The sequence below is a fragment of the Rhinichthys klamathensis genome, unplaced genomic scaffold (assembly GCF_029890125.1).
Source record: "Rhinichthys klamathensis goyatoka isolate OS25496 unplaced genomic scaffold, OSU_Roscu_1.1 h1tg000137l_1, whole genome shotgun sequence".
NCBI lineage: Eukaryota > Metazoa > Chordata > Actinopteri > Cypriniformes > Leuciscidae > Rhinichthys > Rhinichthys klamathensis.
In genome coordinates, this window is record NW_026606672.1 from 1,378,980 (window position 1) to 1,400,231 (window position 21,252).

Consider the following 21,252-nt stretch of genomic DNA (forward strand, 5'->3'; position numbering starts at 1 on the left):
TTTAATATAACTAAATGTGATTCCAGTGTAACCTTCTGACATACTGCACTGATTTGATCCTGCAGAACACACACACACACACACACACACACACACTCTCTTCAGGTAATGCTGTATGTCTGTGGACTGAAAAATGTGCTACATTTATTTGCATGTATTTCAACTGATACCAATGAAAGTTCTGAGATTAAGCAGCTGATCTAGGATAAGTTCTACTGTTATAATGGTTTAACAGGGTGTGGGCTGGTCTTAGTATACTGGTAACCTGAAGTTCTAGAGAAAGGAAGAGAAAGTTTGAACTTTCTGTTTGCTTTCATCTTGAGTGTTAAAGAGCTGAAATGTTGAGTATTAGGCCTTCACCGGCTCAGAGACGTGGAAACACCATTTGTGGGAATGTTTAGAAATGTTTATGCACAATTATAGCATAATTATAAATACAATTTGGGGATTTAAATGAACAATCCTTTTGTCAAGTACGTGTAATGTGAGGCCACCTTAAATTCTTGATATTATGTAGATGTATCAGTTGAGAAGATGAATAAAAAAAAATGAAATACTGTGGACCTCAAGTTTGGTCATATATTTATTATAAAAAAATCACCTGAATGTGTTTTTCAATGTACATTTACAGTAGTATTGCATTTTACAGTACAATCAGATTTAATAAATAAACTAAAGTAAACATTAGAATTTAAGCATTTAGATTTGAAAATAAATGTTGAAAGTGCATTGTAGCAAAATGTATGTTGCAAAGTACAGTGTTGTTTTCAACTGCTTGGCAAACATTGCTATGACAAACTAAAAACAATCACATCTATTACAGTTAGTGACTTTACAGAGGGGGAGTGACATTTTTATAAACTTTAGAAAAGCAGCGTTCTAATTTTGTCTCTTGAACATTCAGTGGATGTGAGTCAGCTATTATTGCTGACTGCAAATAATGAAAATCATTACACAAGGGAGGCTCATTTACACAGAAACAGACTGTACAAATAAATAAATGTAAAAAAAAAAAACTTTTTAGTTAAAAACAAAGATGACTTAAAATGCATTATTTGGCTCAAGGACAATCTTGCCGTTTATTAAGCCTCAGCTCTTTCAAACACTTGCAATCCCTTCTGCGGGGTCTGGAGTGATTGGCCAACCCAAAGTGCGGCTTCAACTTCTTCACACCTTTGGAGGTGGTCTAAGAGCCTACAAGGGGAAATTTCATTTAGAGGAAAAAGAAATATTATGTTTCTGAAGACATTATAATCATTAGACCACATTTTTTCAAATGTATTATTCACTTGAAATGAACATGTTTGCTAAATTAATAAATGTGAACTTGCCAGATCATCTTTTTAATGCTTTGATTTTCTTTTAAGCCGAGTGACTGGGATTGTTAAAGGTACAGTATAGTTCAAAAGACACAAATTTCTGTCAAAATGTATTCAGTTCTTCCTTGTTTTTATAGCAGAATATCCAAGCTTAAAGTAAATGGTGACCAAAGCTGTCTAGCAAGATTTTCAAAGAAGAATTTTCAGTGAATAACTTAAATTTCAGTCTGTTTCTCACACGCAGCTATTGCACTACTTTAGTAGATGTTGAATATTGTATACGAGTCACATGGACTATTGGTACTCTTATGATGCCTTTTTAACATTTTGGAGCTTGTTAGCTTGACAGCTCCTGATCCTCATCTACAGGTCCTTCTCAAAAAATTAGCATATTGTGATGAAGTTCATTATTTTCCATAATGTAATGATAAAAATTAAACTTTCACATATTTTAGATTCATTGCACACCAACTGAAATATTTCAGGTCTTTTATTGTTTTAATACTGATGATTTTGGCATACAGCTCATGAAAACCCAAAATTCCTGTCTCAATAAATTAGCATATTTCATCCGACCAAAACAAAAGAAGTGTTTTTAATACCAAAAAAAAAAGTCAACCTTCAAATAATTATGTTCAGTTATGCACTCAGTAGTCAATACTTGGTCGGGAATCCTTTTGCAGAAATGACTGCTTCAATGCGACGTGGCATGGAGGCAATCAGCCTGTGGCACTGCTGAGGTGTTATGGAGGCCCAGGATGCTTCGATAACGGCCTTAAGCTCATCCAGAGTGTTGGGTCTTGCGTCTCTCAACTTTCTCTTCACAATATGCCACAGATTCTCTATGGGGTTCAGGTCAGGAGAGCTGGCAGGCCAATTGAGCACAGTAATACCATGGTCAGTAATCCATTTACCAGTGGTTTTGGCACTGTGAGCAGGTGCCAGGTCGTGCTGAAAAATGAAATCTTCATCTCCATAAAGCTTTTCAGCAGATGGAAGCATGAAGTGCTCCAAAATCTCCTGATAGCTAGCTGCATTGACCCTGCCCTTGATAAAACACAGTGCACCAACACCAGCAGCTGACATGGCACCCCAGACCATCACTGACTGTGGGTACTTGACACTGGACTTTGGCATTTCCTTCTCCCCAGTCTTCCTCCAGACTCTGGCACCTTGATTTCCGAATGACATGCAAAACTGAGCAACAGTCCAGTGCTGCTTCTCTGTAGCCCAGGTCAGGCGCTTCTGCCGCTGTTTCTGGTTCAAAAGTGGCTTGACCTGGGGAATGCGACACCTGTAGCCCATTTCCTGCACACGCCTGTGCACGGTGGCTCTGGATGTTTCTACTCCAGACTCAGTCCACTGCTTCCGCAGGTCCCCCAAGGTCTGGAATCGGTCCTTCTCCACAATCTTCCTCAGGGTCCGGTCACCTCTTCTCGTTGTGCAGCGTTTTTTGCCACACTTTTTCCTTCCCACAGACTTCCCACTGAGGTGCCTTGATACAGCACTCTGGGAACAGCCTATTTGTTCAGAAATTTCTTTCTGTCTTACCCTCTTGCTTGAGGGTGTCAATGATGGCCTTCTGGACAGCAGTCAGGTCGGCAGTCTTACCCATGATTGCGGTTTTGAGTAATGAAACAGGCTGGGAGTTTTTAAAAGCCTCAGGAATCTTTTGCAGGTGTTTAGAGTTAATTAGTTGATTCAGATGATTAGGTTAATAGCTCGTTTAGAGACCCTTTTCATGATATGCTAATTTTTTGAGACAGGAATTTTGGGTTTTCATGAGCTGTATGCCAAAATCATCAGTATTAAAACAATAAAAGACCTGAAATATTTCAGTTGGTGTGCAATGAATCTAAAATATATGAAAGTTTAATTTTTATCATTACATTATGGAAAATAATGAACTTTATCACAATATGCTAATTTTTTTAAAAGGACCTGTATTTACATTGTGTGTTAAAAAGAGCAGCACGAATGCTAAACACTTGTTCCACAGAAGTCATAATAAAACATGAGAATGAGTAAATGGTTACAAAATTTTCATTTCAGTGTGAACCAACCCTTTAAATACTGATGTTGTGTTGTGTACATGTTGTGTTACCTGACGTGCAGTTCGGAAGTCATTATGTATAGCTCTGGGCTGGACTGAAGAGGGTGGAGGTGGAGGAGGTGCTGTAGGTTTTATTACCTAAGAATATAAAGATCACAAGTTCCTGATCACACTTTCATCATTCATTGGGTATCGATTTTATAAGAGATTTGTTTGTTTAAAAGAAGTTAGATGTGACTGCGAGTTACCGGAGATGGCTTCTGATTTGGCATCGGCAATCTCATTTGGCTCAAGTCGGGGATGTCAACTATATGAACTTTCTGCTGCCTTGGATGGCTTCTGAGAAAACGGCAGCATTAAATACAGTTGATTTATTGACTTCCCCAAGTGTGAATGCATTTGTTTACTATACTCTTACCTGGATGAATGTGTTGTACTGTTTCTGCGTTTGTAAAAGAAAACGGCCAGTCCGATTAGAAGTATCCCAATCAGAACACAGACAACCACAGCAATGGCTACCATCACACCTAGAAGTGCAAAAAATCTCATTCATGATCCTCAAAACTAAAAGAATATGAGGCTATTTTGAATGCAGTATCTACATTACTACCTTTAGACAAACCGTCACTTCCGGGTGATGTTTCACAATCTGGCGGCAGCCATCCAGGTTCACATCTGCACTGCAGTCTGTGGTCACAAACCTGTAATATATAAACATATTAATTACAACTTCTGATGTGAAGCAAAGTTATGTTAATAGACTTGAAATAGTCATAAACCAATGAGCTCTTGAAATAAAGCACAGATTTGTTTCATTTTATGAGGAAAACGAGAAGTTAATGTTCGAGAAAGGAATATTTCACCTACCGCATGGCCTTTGCATTTGGCTGAGCAGTTTGTTGCTTTGTAAGCCGTCTCTAGGTCAACACACTCGTTCTGGTTACAAACCTGAGTAAACAAAATAAATGAATAAAGAAAGGCTAGAAATAAATAATATGCTTCCTGATGCTTAAAATAATTTGTGGCATATATAATATATATTAGGTCTTTGAAGAAATGTATTGCTATTGAACTACAAAGTAATGTGTGTGTTTGTAGTATAACTGGCATGCATATGGAGATCAGCCTTACCAACCCTTCCCCACATTTGGTGCCAGTGTCGACTTGGCCGTAATCCTCTTCAGGATTGCTGTAGAATGTGGCTTTACAGTTGAGGAATGTTACCAGCCGTCCATAATTAGGACTTCCGTTGCCATTTACACAGAACAGTTTTCCACACATCACATCTCTGTAGATAGATAAATAAAATTGGTGGTTGATCAGATGGGGCAAAATAGTTATTGAACAGTATGATATGTGAAAGGATTATTACTAGATATACAGATGGATGTAAAATCTTACTGTTTTTGGCATCCGACATATCTATTGCCATAACGTTTGCAGTAAGCGTAGTACTCTGCTTTTGCGTTTTGGTTGTAGCAATTGTCTCCAGCCACCTCAGCAGCTTTATTTATTTATTTTTGTAATAAAAGAAAAGTTAGAACAGTCGTGTGGGGTTCAGCACTGATTATTTTTCAGTATTATTGTGTTGCATCAATATATTCCTGTACTTACTTGGACCCCACATTTTAATACACTGCTCCTCTCTCTGAGGACACTGGCCATTGTAGCAATAACCTTTCCCATTTTTGCAAGGGAGTCCATTGACTGTAAAGACATCTTCAGGACACATGGCTGATTTTCCAGTGCAGGACTCAGGCAAATCACAGTCATGATTATTTGGACGACACACATGTGAGGCTGACATAATCTGATGGGGAGGAATAAAAAAAATGCATAGATTATACTTTCAGAGCAGTAAGTATAAGTAAAGTGTCGCGTTTGGGTATGCAGGGTATACATGTGCATATGGCTTTATTATAATATTAAGGGAAATATTTAAACCATTTCTTTTTTTTTTCGGTTTAAAAACCCCAAGTGTGAAATGTAATTGGTATGAAAACAGAGAGAAGAGAGAACAACAGAGAACAGAAGCGTCATTTGAGTCTCATCATTATTCATGAGAAGGAACACCCCTCAAAAGATGACAATAGTGGAATACAACACCCAGAATACAATACTGAGAAACTTTTTTGCTGACCGCGATAGACTCACTTGCAGTCCATATTGGGAAAGGAGCAAGCAAAGGGATAGTTTCCCCAAAAATGAACATTCTGTCATCATTCACTCATCCTCAAGTTGTTCCAAACCTATATGAATTTCTTTCTTCTGCTGAACACAGAAAAAGATATTTTGAAGAATGTCGTTAACTAAACAGTTGATGGGCCCCATTGACTTCCATAGTATCTTTCTTCCATATGGAAGTCAATGGGGTCCATCAACTGTGTGGTTATCAGCATTCTTCAAAATATCTTCTTTTGTGTTCAGCAGAAGAAAAAATTCAAATTCACACAGGTTTCACTGTAAAAATGATATGATCAATAAGTTATGACTACATTTGTTTTTACATTGCTTTAACACATCAAAATAAGTTAAGCACTTTTCAACATTTTGTACAAGTTATACAAGATTGAACTCATTTTTTAAGTCAGTTTAATGTAATTTAACCTACTATGGTATGCTTTGTTCTAACCATGAAATATTTGTTCAAATAAGTTATGAAATAGCTTCAATCATACAAATCAAAAAATATTTTTGAAAAAAATATTTTTGGGGGGGTACTTAGGGAAACGTTGACAACACTGTACCACAATGGAAAATTATCAGAAAAGTACTTTTTCTTTAAAATTATGATTTTCTTTTCTATTTAATAGCACAGATAGATTTATACTTGGAACTCATGCAAACCAAAAATAAGTAGATCCCTATCATTTAATCCCTATCATTTGGCTAACTCATCCTCACTCTCATCACTGCGGTTGGATGTACTGCCAAATTCTCTGAAACCGAAACGCCTTTGGAGACGGCTTATGGTAGAGAAATGAACATTCAATTCACGGGCAACAGCTCTGCTAGACATTCCTGCAGTCACCATGCCAATTGCATGCTCCCTCACAACTTGCGACATCTGTGGCATTGTGCTGTGTGATAAAACTGCACATTTTAGAGTGGCCTTTAATTGTGGCCAGCCTAAGGCACACCTGTGCAATAATCATGCTGTCTAATCAGCATCTTGATATGCCACACCTGTGAGGTGGATGGATTATCTCGGCTAAGGAGAAGTGCTCACTAACACAGATTTAGACAGATTTGTGAACGATATTTGAAAGAAATATGCCCTTTGTGGACATAGAAAAAGTATTAGATCTTTGAGTTCAGCTCATGAAAAATGGGGCCAAAAACAAAAGTGTTGCGCTTATAATTTTGTTCAGTGTAGTAACCCTGAAATCGTTGGCGGAAAGTTTTATACATGGGATGGCCAAATTCTATAATGTGGCAGATAGTGTTGTCCAAAAGGGTTGCTTAGCATTACCCCTCATTAGCTAAACATTTCTATACTGTGATCTTTGACACTGCACTGTGTCTAGCACAGCTGTGTAGCCCTATTCGTACGGGACTAGTTTTCCAGGGGGTTGTTTGAGAAATTCGTGTTTCACAGACGTACTTTGCAATTTTAATCCTGTCTAAATCTGCAGGGCTGCTGGTGATCTGTTTTTTCTGTCTCACAGGAGTTCAAATTTGCCTAACTAGATAGATTCACTTGGAATTGTGCAGTACCAGTCAAAAATCAGATGAGATTTGATTATAAACTTAACTTTCTAATCAATATGAATATAAATTAGATAATGTATAAATAAGATCAGCTGGGCTGTCGTTGACATCTTACAAGTCAGTCATCAATTTTTTTTAAGACTGTTTACAAGTCAGTTACCTAAAAACGTAGATTGGTCTAATTTGATACCAAAAAGTAAGACTGATTACCCCAAACTAAGGAATAAAGAATATTCTGTATTATTTTATCTCTATATATGAAGCATAGACTTTATTCCATCCACAGAAAGAAACATGTATTATTGAATAGTCTATACACAATCTTCCAGCCTAGGCTGAAGTAATTTACATTAACCAAATTTGGGACAAATATGGAAAACTATAACTGCCGCAGACCCGCAGTTGATTTGGTACCTTCATGATTTGATTAATGATACATCAAATGCCCCCAACTCTTTTAATCTTACCTTGCATTTTTCACAACATTCTCCTGTTGCACATTGTGAGCCCTCTGTCAGTTTGCAGGTGGTTGCATTGCAGCATGGGTTTGTACACTCCTATGCAAAAACATTTAGTGTTAATCTTGGTTGTGAAATAATGACACTGAGAATGTCTTACAATGAGATATCTTAGCTAGTGGGTGTGTTTAAGTAGTAAGCACATAATAAATGGCCTTTTTAAGTTCTAGTTCTGAGAATTTAGAAAAGCTCTAGGAAAGTAATTTACTTGTCAAAGTAGACAATGAATGAATGAATGGATGAATGAACATTAGGATCCAGTGAAAGTATTCAGTACATCCTACTCAAATTCTGTCCAAATAATAGATGACTAATGTGCATGTATAAACAAATATGCAGTAATGCATGTATTCCATCTGCAGAGAGTGCACTTATAGAATTAAGATATTGCACATGAGAGATTGTCCCATAAGCACACCAAACACAATGCTACTTCAGCAACTTGTTGTCAAATGTATGATAAATAACATTTTTGAGGATCGTCTGTGCATGTCTTGACAGTATCTTTCTTCCTGACAGTATCTGGCTTTGATTTGTTGAGTACTTCAAGTCAAATTAGCTTATGTGAGGAATAATATTTTGTGTCTTTATACATTCCTTGTCATTCTAAAGGGCGTTTTGAAATATATCTGCTCAAATCATTTATATTCTTTAGGAATCAATTAATATCTAGGAAAAATGACAGTTGGGTTTTAATTCTAACAACATTAAAAAAAGCATTTTCAACAAATACATTTATTTGGTATATTAATTTAGAGTAATTTGTTGCAAAAAGATTTCAAATCATTGAATTCAGATATAGGAAACCCGTAGTCTGCTTACTTGCACCGTTCCACAGTCACATTCCTCTCCTGTCTCCATAAATCCGTTTCCACACACAGCCGGCTGAATCAAATCTTTTGATTCGGGCATATTTAAAAGACATTCTGGGTTTTTGCTGCTCAGGTAATCTGCATAGGTGCCAGTACTGCAGCTGCTAAAGTGTTGAGGGATGAAATAGCTGCGGAGACATGGAGGGGTGATATTTGTTCTGAAATTTGGTTTTAGGCTCTCCGTAACACAGAGATGAAGTTATACATAAAAAATCTTAAGATTTATTAATATTAACAGCAGTGTGGAATATAAAAGTCTGTTAGGGTGATATATTAGTACAAATAACCTGTGAATACTTGTGGAAATCATTGTTTTTTTAGTTGAATATGCATTATTTAAGCTCTATATTTGAATTAAGCATGCTTAGGTGTATGGAAATAGAGGCAGCACTTATATATAACACTTTATTTTAGTGTCCTTGTTACACGTTACATGTAGTAATAACTACAAATGATACATAATTACGTGCAATTAACCCTAAAGCAAACCCTATAGTAGTATTACTCTACTTAAATGTATAATTATACTAACGCGGACACTTTAAAATAAGGTGTAACCCAGATTTGTTGTAAAAAAAATAAAAATAAAAAACCGAATAGAGTTCACACTTTTGTGATTGGCATATATAGGAGTTACCTGAGAGCAGCTGTCATGATGCAAGTGCTATCAGAACAAACACAGCTGCTGCTGTCATGATTCATCCCAAGATTGTGCCCCATCTCATGGGCCATAGTAGCCCCCACTGCTATAGAATTAGAGTTGTGATCCTTTGAAGAGGAAAGATCAGTTAGCACTCAAACTCGAGGCTTAACATTGATGAAAACATGGATTTTTCTTTCAAATCTTTATTTAGTCTATATTATAATCAAGTAGGAATAATTTGTGAGGAAGTCAAGAATAAGACATTGCAACAATAAGCGATACACCGCAGATGAGATGATGGGCAAAATGCCCAAAACACTTCCTTCATTATTGTGAAATCACCATTCTCTCTTCTCTTGAAGGATTTTGAAAGAAAAAAACTAAAACAGGACTCTGATTTAAGAAAACACTCATGTATTTAAACTATATCTTAAACTCATTTGAATGTTAATGAATTTGATGACTGAATTAACACTCCCTGAACAATCTCCATACAATGGCTTTTATATACAGTCATGTGAAAAAGAAAGGACACCTTTTAGAATTTTATGGTTTTACGTATCAGAACATGATACAAAATCATCTCGTCGTTGGCAGGTCTTAAAATTAGGTAAAGTAAATACAACCGAAAAGTTAGGTAAATACAACCTCAGATGAACAACAACAAATGACATATAACAAACTAAGTACACCCTAGGAATCAATTGCACGGCTTTTACATAGTTTTACAACTATGGCTTTTAATCAAATCTAAGCCGTGTCGCCATTGAGAGAAGAGGCTTTCTCCTGGCAACCCTTCCAAACACGCCATATTTGTCCCATCTTTTTCTAACTACTGTCATGAACTTTAACATTTAACATGTTAACTGAGACCAAGTAGAGATGTGTAGTTCTTGGATGTTTTGCGATTTTAGTCAGGACCACTTCTCCAAGTATATCAATTTATTACAATTATAGCATAGCATACAGTTAGTTTTGGCGGTATGGTTCTGTTCTGGGCAAAACTCCCATGCCTGTCCATGCAGCTATGCCTGGACAGTGCGGGGAGAGCAGCAAGTCAAACCCCCCTGGGGTACAGAACAGAACCAGTATATGCATAATTACAGTTCTCACTTACATGAGTTGTGAAAATACAAATACATGATAGAAAAAGCTTGCAATGAATTGAACTGTACGGGAAAAACTAAATACCGGTAGTCAGAATGAATTAAGGTTCGGTTGGGTGAAGTTGAGGTTGGAGGAGGCAGTTTAAATGCGAGCAGCGATGCTATGGAGGAAATGCTGAAGGAATGGGAGTTTATATGTGCCGCTGTGATAGATGTCGACACTGGATTGGAACACGTCAGGAACAGCTGGCTATCAGCTGATGCGAGCTTGGCTGATGTGGCCTGCCTGAACTAACGCAATGCTTGATTTCTCTGAGCACTGCACGGTCTGACCTTGGAGAGAATTTGCTGGGACGTACATTCCTGGAAAGATTGGCAACTGTCTTGACTGTTTTCCACTTGTGAATAATCTTCCTTACTGTAGAATAATGGACTTCAAATTGTTTGGAAATGGTTGTATAATCCTTCTCAGATTGATGGCAGCAACAGTTGCTTCTCTAAGATCATTGCTAATGTCTTTCCTCCTTGGCATTGTGTTAACACACACCTGAATGCCAGCAAACTGCCAAAACTTCTGCTTTTATACAGGTAATCACACTTGCTGATGATCAATTAATCCGACATTTGATTAGCAGCGCTGTTTGTTACTTAGCCACTTAATACCTATGGATGCAGTAAGGGTGCTAGTTTGTCACCTTTTCCATTTTTGTTAAACAAATAATGACAGGGTAATGCCATGTGTTGTTGTTCATCTGAGGTTGTATGTACCTAATTTTAAGACCTGCCAAGGACCAGATGATTTTGTTATGATGTCCTGACTGATACATAAAACCATAGAATTAAATAGGGTGTCCTTTTTTTCACATGACTATATCACACACACACACACACACACACACACACACACACACACACACACACACACACACACACACACACACACACACACACACACACACACACACACACACACACACACACACACACACACACACACACACACACACACACACACATATGGATATGACAATGTTGATATGGTAGATCTGCTACAGGACTTGCTACTGCCAATACATACACGGCACGCTGCTGTGAGCATTACAGACATGCTGCTGCTGTACAATATAGCATATACGAATTACCCATAGCAGATTCAGCCTGTGCCATCTAGAGCTTCATGACATAACTTTGTGTGTGTGTGTGTGTATATATATATATCATAATTTCTTCACAAAAAGGTTCCTACACAGACTTCAGTGCACAGTTAGTGAATTTCCCTTTCCTTTATAGTGATCCTGACAAACTTGTTTATTTATTTTGATTAATATTATTTTAAATACATATTTTTGTCAAATATGTTTGTGACTTTTTAAGAGAATATTAATACCTGCACAATCCCTGTTGAAAGACCTCCACACAGGGTTCCAATGTAAGCTAGACCCACAGTTGATCCATCAAAGTCAATTGCACTGGAAGAAGGACAAAACACAATGTTCAAACTTTGAACCAATCCTGCTGGATTACATTCAGTCAGTTAATAAAGTGAATAATCTGTCTTCTTCCTGGTTCAGGCTAAACCATGTAAAAGAGAACACAATGACACAGATTGGAGCAGAGAAAGTATTGGAGAAGTTCCGAGCTGAATATTTGTATTTTCACACATGTATTGGAGCTGACCTGAGGAATTGTGCATTGTCGTGCTTCTTTCTTTTGACGAGATCACTGTTCCTCCAACTGGAAAAGCTGTCTAGAGTTGCTCCAGGAGCAGAGGACACTGTTATCTTATCGCTGTCTGTCCACACTTCAAATCCAGTCAGAGCAACAAAGGTGTGGATTTCTTTATAGGCCTGCACACCCAGAAAAGAGTGACAGAAAGATAATTATATGTTATTGTATATTAGGGGTTCAAAATTCAGAGAATACTAGTGAATTTCTTTCTGATTTAAAACCTTTTTAAATTACAAATTAACATAAATGTTTGAATTTCTTCAAATACAGAATTAGTACATGTACTGCATGTACATCTATACATTTAGTAGACACTTTTATTTAACCCTCATGTGGTGTTCGGGTCAATTTGACCCGGAGAAGATTTTCTTTTTCCCGAAAATACTAGTTAATGTTGTCGCTTTGGACTGAAACTTAGTGACTTTGTTCCCAAACGGTATAACTAAATCTCAGTGTTTTTTTGAAAATTTTCTTATTTTTTTGTGGGAGTATTGTTACCTTGTTACACTTGTGGTGTTCCCGGTCAAAAATGACCGGCCTATAAAAAATAGCTTATAAGTCACTCATTATACCATATTTTCACCCAATCTTGGATTCAATCTTTTTGTCAACTTGTTCTCTTTCAATTAGGACTGGTTTTATATTTCTGTTTGAATCTGATTAATCGTGGGCCTCATTTGTCTGAGAGTAGGCATCTCATTTTTTGAGTGAAAAACAAATAATTTATGAGTAAATTTGGAAATATGAAAAAAAAATATGGAAAAAATGGCTACGGTTGATCACACTAGTCTACTCTAATGTTTCACCAGGAATTTTGTTTTGAAACTTTTGTTTTGTAAAAAATATGGCACATAGTCACACTTGTGGTGTTCCCGGTCAAAAATGACCGGCCTATAAAAAATAGCTTATAAATCATTCATTATACCATATTTTCACCCAATCTTGGATTCAATCTTTTTGTCAACTTGTTATCTTTCAATTAGGACTGGTTTTATATTTATGTTTGCATCTGATTAATCGTGGGCCTCATTTATCTGAGAGTGGGCATCTAATTTTTTGAGTAAAAAACAAATAATTTATGAGTAAATTTGGAAATATGAAAAAAAAATATGAAAAAAATGGCTACTGTTAATCACACTAGTCTACTCTAATGTTTCACCAGGAATTTTGTTTTAAAACTTTTGCTTTGTAAAAAATATGGCACATAGTCACACTTGTGGTGTTCCCGGTCAAAAATGACCGGCCTATAAAAAATAGCTTATAAATCACTCATAATACCATATTTTCACCCAATCTTGGATTCAATCTTTTTGTCAACTTGTTCTCTTTCAATTAGGACTGGTTTTATATTTCTGTTTGCATCTGAATAATCGTGGGCCTCATTTATCTGAGAGTAGGCATGGTCAAAAATGGTCACAATGGCCGACCATTGAAAGTGAATGGGAGAGACTGAAAATAACAGAACAATTTAGTTTTCAGGAGCATTTTCATTATTTTCATGTACACATATGAGCATGTGTGCTTGCAAACATTGAGCCCTTGGACCTGTGCATGTATCGATACATTTATACACACGCTACCCAGACACACACACGTTAAAACACACAAACTTTTTTGAGTATTACACACATTCTTTTCCACAGAGAGAAATTTGATCCTACCCTAACCTGCATCTAATATACATTTATCCATCTGACATTACCACACACACACACACACACACACACACACACACACACACACACACACACACACACACACACACACACACAAACTGGCCGTGACTGCAGTGACCCGGCTTCAAAAGAATCTTTCTTTCATGGTCTTGTTTCATCACAGCTTCCAGACAAAATATTATGACATTTTGTTTTGGAACTGTGAGGTTCTCACACAGAACTAGACAATATTTACAAATATACATCATGTGATAGCACAGGCATATATAAAATGCCTCACAGCATTTTGCTTGTCATTCATTTGTGGCAGCACAATGGCAAAACAGCTCTGCACATGATGTTATTCATCAGATTTTTGACTCAGAAACTAGTGAGGAGGAGGACATGCAGGATGCATCTTGCAGTGAAGATGTTTCTGAAGAGGAAGGCCTTCAGAAGAAAACCTGCCTTGCCTCATAGGTGGGGATGAAGGCCAGGACAAAGTTCCATCTTTTGACCAGAATGAAACGGTAACCTCAGCTGGGCCCTCATCACTGGAAGACTGCTCCTCATCAGTTGTTTCAAGCTCCGTAGCCGATTCAGTGGTGCCTTCCTCTTCAGAAACATCTTCACTGCAAGATGCATCCTGAATTTCCTCCTCCTCACTAGTTTCTGAGTCAAAAATCTGATCACGGCCTGTGTGTGTGTGTGTGTGTGTGTGTGTGTGTGTGTGTGTGTGTGTGGTAATGTCAGATGGATAAATGTATATTAGATGCAGGTTAGGGTAGGATCAAATTTCTCTCTGTGGAAAAGAATGTGTGTAATATTTTAAAAAGTTTGTGTGTTTTAACATGTGTATGTCTGGGTAGCGTGTGTATAAATGTATCGATACATGCACAGGTCCAAGGGCTCGATGTTTGCAAGCACACATGCTCATATGTGTACATGAAAATAATGAACATGCTCCTGAAAACTAAATTGTTCTGTTATTTTCAGTCTCTCCCATTCACTTTCAATGGTCGGCCATTGTGACCATTTTTGACCATGCCTACTCTCAGATGAATGAGGCCCACGATTATTCAGATGCAAACAGAAATATAAAACCAGTCCTAATTGAAAGAGAACAAGTTGCCAAAAAGATTGAATCCAAGATTGGGTGAAAATATGGTATAATGAGTGACTTATAAGCTATTTTATATAGGCCGGTCATTTTTGACCGGGAACACCACAAGTGTGACTATGTGCCATATTTTTTACAAAACAAAAGTTTCAAAACAAAATTCCTGGTGAAACATTAGAGTAGACAAGTGTGATCAACAGTAGCCATTTTTTTCATTTTTTTTTTTCATATTTCCAAATTTACTCATAAATTATTTGTTTTTTACTCAAAAAATGAGATGCCTACTCTCAGACAAATGAGGCCCACGATTAATCAGATGCAAACAGAAATATAAAACCAGTCCTAATTGAAAGAGAACAAGTTGACAAAAAGATTGAATCCAAGATTGGGTGAAAATATGGTATAATGAGTGACTTATAAGCTATTTTTTATAGGCCGGTCATTTTTGACCGGGAACACCACAAGTGTGACTATGTGCCATATTTTTTACAAAACAAAAGTTTCAAAACAAAATTCCTGGTGAAAATGTTAAGTTGACTAGTGTGATCAACAATACCAATTTTCTTCAGATTTTATTTAATATTTCCAAAATTATTCAAAAATTTTTAAAAAATTACTCAAAAAATGAAATGCCTACTCTCAAATAAATGAGGCCTATGATTATTCAGATGCAAATCAAAATATAAAACCAGTCCTAATTGAAAGAGAACATGTTGACAAAAAGATTGAATCCAAGATTGGGTGAAAATATGGTATAATGAGTGATTTATAAGGTTTTTTTTATGGCCCGGTCATTTTTGACCGGGAACACCACAGGTGTTATAGGGTTTTGAACACCACATGAGGGTTAAATTGACTTACAATACAGGAACATAAGCATTTCATCACAGGTATTTTGTTATTCGTTGTTACATTTGTATTTTGTATGTCCCCCTTTTGGATGAAATTGACTCGTGAGCTTGTGGAAAACCTGATAGTCCATGTTATCCAGCATGATTGTCATCTTGTGTGATTCAATGGAAGCAAGGAAGCCACAGACTATATCGCAAAAACGCAAAGTCTAGAACCTAGAAATATTACGATTCTGCACTATTTATTACTCATTTTATGCCATAATGTTCTTTTGTTTTAAATCACTTTTTAAATCAAGTTTTAATTTTCTGATTTTTGGATTCCATTGTATATACGTTTTGTACTAGTGCAACAAAAACTTATTTGGACATAAATGTTTTTTAACTAAACCGGTACTCATAAGAAAATATGTACATCGCGAAGATCTGTATCTAGTCATGTAATCCTATCAATTATCACACTCAAGAACCCTTATTATCTACGTGTCATAAATATTGCCATGCTGTGCTTTTTGAATAGCATGTACTGTACGTCATAAGTGACTCACATTATTGATGAAATTGATGATCTCGAATATCCTCTTTCTCAGCTTCCCAAGATCGCTGTCCATTTTCTTGTACTGAGGGGGGAAATAAATTGAATTATGAAGCATTACGTCACTCTGGTATTAGGAAACTCTCTCTGAAATCTGTTAGCATCAGTGTTTTTAAATTTACTGTGACAAATTTAGAAACAGTTTGATTCCATGAGGACGACAATGCTGAACAAACACAAAATCCCACATTATGTTCCTCTAACCTTGTGAGTTTTTATTTTTTATTTTTATTTATTTATTAATCATTGAAACACTAGGTGCATTGATTCTCGCTCTTACTGCTCTGTTGTCTGCCACAAGGAAGAGCTCGATGTATTTTTGTTGCTGGAACAAAGTTGGCCCCTGATCAAGAGAAAAGAAATAGGTGGAAATAGAGAACAGAAAACAGAATAATTAGTTCAGAGAAATCAGTGCCTTACAATACCTTACTTCAGTACATATGAATTAGGGTAATTTAGGACATTTCTTGCACTTTCAACTTCTGCAATTCATTGTGAATATCACCTCAGTTTTGCAGAACAACAATCGAGACTGTATCACATGACAACCCAGCTAGAATATGATTAATCCTTGTGAAACTTTAACCTTATTGTGCTTTGCTGCTTGCTTTTTGTAATGCCGAATAGACAGTCTTACTGAGGAACGAGAACGGGTTTTCAGAATGCGTGGAGGAGCGCCATCCTGACTCTCATCCCAACTAGTGTTGGTGACTCCACACACCCTCGGCGTGTCTTCAAGTGCATCTTCATATTTAGAGACAGCATGGTCACCATCACCATCCTCGGACAACGGCTCGATCAGAAACCTCTGCTCCGCTGTTTGGAAATAGCCTCTGTGAAGATAATTCACACAATGGGCACAATGTGATTTGAGGGTCTTGGTATAGAGAGACCAATTGGCCCAAGAGGAGACTTAATCAAGAGTGCTTGAGAAACCATATGTAATTTATGTGTTTCATTCATCCAGGAAACGCAAGTTACACTGTAACTTCCTTTAACTGCAGAAAGGTAAAAAAAAAAAAAAAAAAAATTTTGAGACAACAAACTGCTGTATATCTGTTGCAATATAAGTGTAAAACCAGTAGTAGTGATTGAAAATATATATATATATTTCTGACTTAAATAGCTTTTTTAGAGGCTTTAAATGTTTTAAACAAACTTTTTGAAGATTTCTGTCTTCTTTGTAAAGCTTGTAAGGCGTAAAGCTACTTGTAAAGTGACCTTGAGGTTCTGAATGGCACTATAAATAAAAATTATTGTTATTATTTTTTAAAGCAACTTGCTCTAAGCGATGTCATGCGTTTTTTAGGCCCAAACTTTTTTTGTCACATACAGCAAACATCTCCTCACTATCCGCTAGCTGCCTGGCCCCTGAACACACTGTAAAAAAAAAAAAAACGCGGTCTCTGCAGACACCCCAGGCTCCACAAACGGCAACAAAAACAAACTGGGCTTACCCGCACCACGAAACATAACAAACTGTTCCAGCCAATGACCGACAAGAAGGGTTTGGGGGGTTAGTGTGCGGATGAGGTGGAGGGAGGGTCTAGCTAGCCTCCGTTTTGTTTGACAATAGTTCGACCGTCAACAAGAAGTAGGGTTGCCAACTATCCCGAATTAGCCGGGACGTCCCGATTTTTTGGGCCTAATTTTTTTGTCCCGATCGGGACCTCTCTTGTCCCGATTATTGAGTGGTGCGCTGATCTGACCTAACAAGAAGTGACGTCACCCAGGATCGGCTTAGAGAACCTTTAAAGTCGTCATGAAACAGAAGGTGCGATAGCTTTTTTCTCCGACTGAAACGGTAAGAAAAATGTAGAATGGAACTTGATTTTGTCCATCTGAAATTGAATCGTTGGACTGATGTCATTTGCTATAGCTCTAATCTCATGTGAGTGACAGGTTACCGCCCTCATGCCGAAAAACATGGTATCAAAGAAGAGATGTCGAGGGAGGAGGAAATTGTTTTGATTAAAGATTAGGAGGCACAGATAATTTATAATAAATCCTAAAATGTTCCATAAAATACAACTGAATTAAAAATACAACTTTTTCAGTTCTGAAAAAGAACTGCCTAATTTGATTTTCATGGTGACTAATGATATAAATTGAAAAGAAAAATCATTTGAAATTGTGTTTCCCTACCTTAGTCCATTGCAGATGCTCATGCTAACCAACGACTCGCTGTCATTTACTATTTTCCCATGATAATAGCATAAGTCCTGTGGATGAAAAAGGGATCTCTCACACTGTTGATTCAGAGTACTAATTTAATAAATTTATTGCAGATTAATTTTGCAGTGTGTTAAATGTCATAGGCTATGTTCTATTACTGGATAGGCCTGTGGGAATAACATACCAGATCCTCAGGTGTGGTTGTAACAAGCATCCCGTCTTTAGTGTAGTGTGTCTCGCTGTAGTCTTTAGTCAGCATGCCACTGTTGACCAACAGACATATATCAGATCAGTCATAAAAAGCTCACTAACTGACAAATCACAATGTGTAATGTGTGAAATGTAGTTGTAATATGACACGCATTTTTGTCTGTGACAATGAGGAACTTTTTTTTTTGTTTCAACGTGCAGATTTTAGAAATCACAAGACATGCAAAATATGCTGAGGAAACAGACTTACTCATTTTTCTGGAGATGCATTTCAATGTCTTTCCCACCTAGTGTCATAGCGTATTTCACTGTATCAGGTCTTGACTGCAGGAAAATAAATGATTTAGTTTGATTAAAATATTAAAATATATGATATTTAGTAGTGGGTAGATGAGAAACCACCTTTAAATCTCTTTTTTGTAGCTCATGTAATTTGATTGGTCGAACAATCTCATAAACCTTTTTTCCATCAAGTTCAGGAATGTGACCATCTATAGCAGATTGACAAAGAGAGGGAATTATAGACACTGAATAGTCACAGATTAGTCATAAAGGACAAATAGACAGTAATTATGATTTATTGGAATATGCAGTAGGCTGTATATGTACGCAGTAGGATTTAGATGGCAGAACTGTTCCAACTGATCCAAATATTTTAGTGAAAACACAAGTGTAAACTTAAACACATCTGTCTCATTCTGAAAGAGATCGCATTAATCAAAAAGGTGTGTTTTTGTTATTGAGCCTGAGGTGTTAAACTGATGCAGCCTTATATATAATCTAATAATCGAATATACACACTGCTATTGACCCAAAGTGATAGGGAGATTAAATCAAACAAAATTAATTGGTCACACTTTATATTGTAGTTACATACTGAATAATATTAAGTAACTACATGTATTAATATATGGATTTTGTTGTGGATCTGTTTGTGAACACATCTTTTTAGTATTAATACTATTTGCTATTTTGGTATTGGATCAATTGGTGTTACCAATTATTTCACATTTCTTTGGAAACGTTATCTTAAAATATGCAATATTGTTGAAAATTATATATAACAATATCTTTCAACATTAACATTGTAATACAATTTTGAGTATAATTTACATTTATTTATCTCAATCTCATCTTATCTTTCTAGTTTCAATGAATTCTAGGGTCTGTATGAATAAGATAAAATGCTCACATACTTCTGCAATGTCAGTTCTGTAATTTTACAATCTGACACTGTACTTTAAAAAAGAAATTGTAACAAACATGATTCCCAAAACACAACATTCCCTTTCTTTGCATGCACTCTTAGACTGTGACAGTGCAGCGTACTATTACTGCTGAAGTGCATAAATAAGTTAATCAGTCATTGTGGAGCAGAGGCACTGGAGTATCCAGTATCTTACCTGAGGGATTGAGTGAAACACACAGAGTGAAGATCCACAACATCAGGTGTCTTCTGGCCATTGTCAGTGAGCAGAACAACTGAAAAAGGATAGGTTGGTTAAGCGAAGTTGTATAGTTCACCTGAAGTGTAGTTTAGTCCACAGACCACACCTTATGCAGAGCTGTCTAATCTCTACATATGCACTTTCAGGAAATGACACAGGGGTATAAAAGATTTGTGACCTGCTTAGACACGCCCCTGTCAAAAGAATGCAGGAAAAAATACAGGCAGGCTGTGACGTAATGATACTTGCTTATAGCGTTCACAAAGTGCTGTGTTTTGCACATAGAGCCGTCACGTGTGGGTGTTCAATGCCCTTATTTGTCTCTATCTATCTATCTATCTATCTATCTATCTATCTATCTATCTATCTATCTATCTATCTATCTATCTATCTATCTATCTATCTATCTATCTATCTATCTATCTATCTATCTATCTAATCTTTAAGGAAATGTCTTAACTTTTTTACATTTACATTTTTACGCTGCGGCCAAGGGGAAATGGCATATGTAAAGTGCATATGAGTCTGTTATGTTCTACATTTCCTTATTGTAACAATGATATGTAAATATAAAATGCAAATAGTTTGGCACAAATTAGCCAGAAGTTGAATTCAACTTTGTTGTCTAATGTATGACCGTTGTGAAGACATTGTCTCTTACCAACAAAAATAAAACCACAAAAGGATCAGTCTACAACAGGACACTGTGGTTACCTCAAAACACAGAGAGAATGGCCACACTAATAACAGCAAGGGTATCTAAGCACCTTGTCTTATGTAAATAAAATGTGCAATGCATCTGACAATGTAATAAAGATATTGTATTATTTGAACTTCATTTCAATATATACACTAATGTATTCAAGGACATTAAACTGACAAAGAATCATTTGGATAGATAAACACACTGCTTCCAGTGTAATGATTATTTCTCAAACTGATTTCTCAGATGACTATAAGCAAAACCCCTGCATTTGTAAACACAAGAAAGCTAGAAACAAACAAAGCCTCAAGGAGTAAAACCTCCATAGAAAGAGCATTATCACTGTGCCTTACCTTCTCTTTGCTCCTCTTTCTGTTTTTTGTTTGTTTCGTTTTGAATTTTGTTCAAGACGGATTCTGGGTCTGTCTATGGACATTGTTTGGTCGTCTAGTGAATTTCAAAACGTCGTAATTCCTTCTCTTTTTCAGCCTTTGGGTTTTCATAAAGATGTCAGTGCAAGAAAATGTGTAATGTGAGCCAAAAAT

At 36.6% G+C, this 21,252-nt stretch overlaps 1 protein-coding gene and 1 long non-coding RNA gene across 2 annotated transcripts; both read right to left on the minus strand.

The window, feature by feature from the left end:
- Positions 1 to 554: 554 nt before the first annotated feature.
- LOC130089851 (uncharacterized) lies at positions 555 to 1,137 on the minus strand. Its single transcript, XR_008807605.1, has 2 exons — positions 933 to 1,137; positions 555 to 891 (listed from the first exon to the last, which is right to left on the minus strand). It is a non-coding gene; the product is annotated as an uncharacterized LOC130089851 (long non-coding RNA).
- Positions 1,138 to 1,167: 30 nt separating this feature from the next.
- Positions 1,168 to 20,147, minus strand: adam28 (ADAM metallopeptidase domain 28). Its single transcript, XM_056257431.1, has 22 exons — positions 19,960 to 20,147; positions 18,959 to 19,047; positions 18,807 to 18,880; positions 18,531 to 18,609; positions 18,317 to 18,393; positions 16,809 to 17,004; positions 16,452 to 16,514; positions 16,125 to 16,196; positions 11,900 to 12,069; positions 11,610 to 11,691; positions 9,111 to 9,241; positions 8,424 to 8,601; positions 7,551 to 7,640; positions 4,987 to 5,182; positions 4,774 to 4,876; positions 4,504 to 4,660; positions 4,240 to 4,320; positions 3,983 to 4,073; positions 3,791 to 3,899; positions 3,621 to 3,711; positions 3,424 to 3,510; positions 1,168 to 1,194 (listed from the first exon to the last, which is right to left on the minus strand). The coding sequence occupies exons 1-22, from the start codon at positions 20,018 to 20,020 to the stop codon at positions 1,168 to 1,170; spliced, it is 2,304 nt and encodes a 767-aa protein (XP_056113406.1). The 5' UTR covers positions 20,021 to 20,147.
- Between the last annotated feature and the right edge of the window lie 1,105 nt (positions 20,148 to 21,252).

Excerpts from the sequence above, each read along its gene's own strand:
- adam28 (XM_056257431.1), bottom strand. The coding sequence starts at position 20,020 with ATGGCCAGAAGACACCTGATGTTGTGGATCTTCACTCTGTGTGTTTCA. Across the intron at positions 18,394-18,530 it reads CAACCACACCTGAGGATCTG|GACTTATGCTATTATCATGG; the intron begins GTATGTTATTCC and ends TTTCATCCACAG. Across the intron at positions 5,183-7,550 it reads AATGTTGTGAAAAATGCAAG|ATTATGTCAGCCTCACATGT; the intron begins GTAAGATTAAAA and ends CCTCCCCATCAG.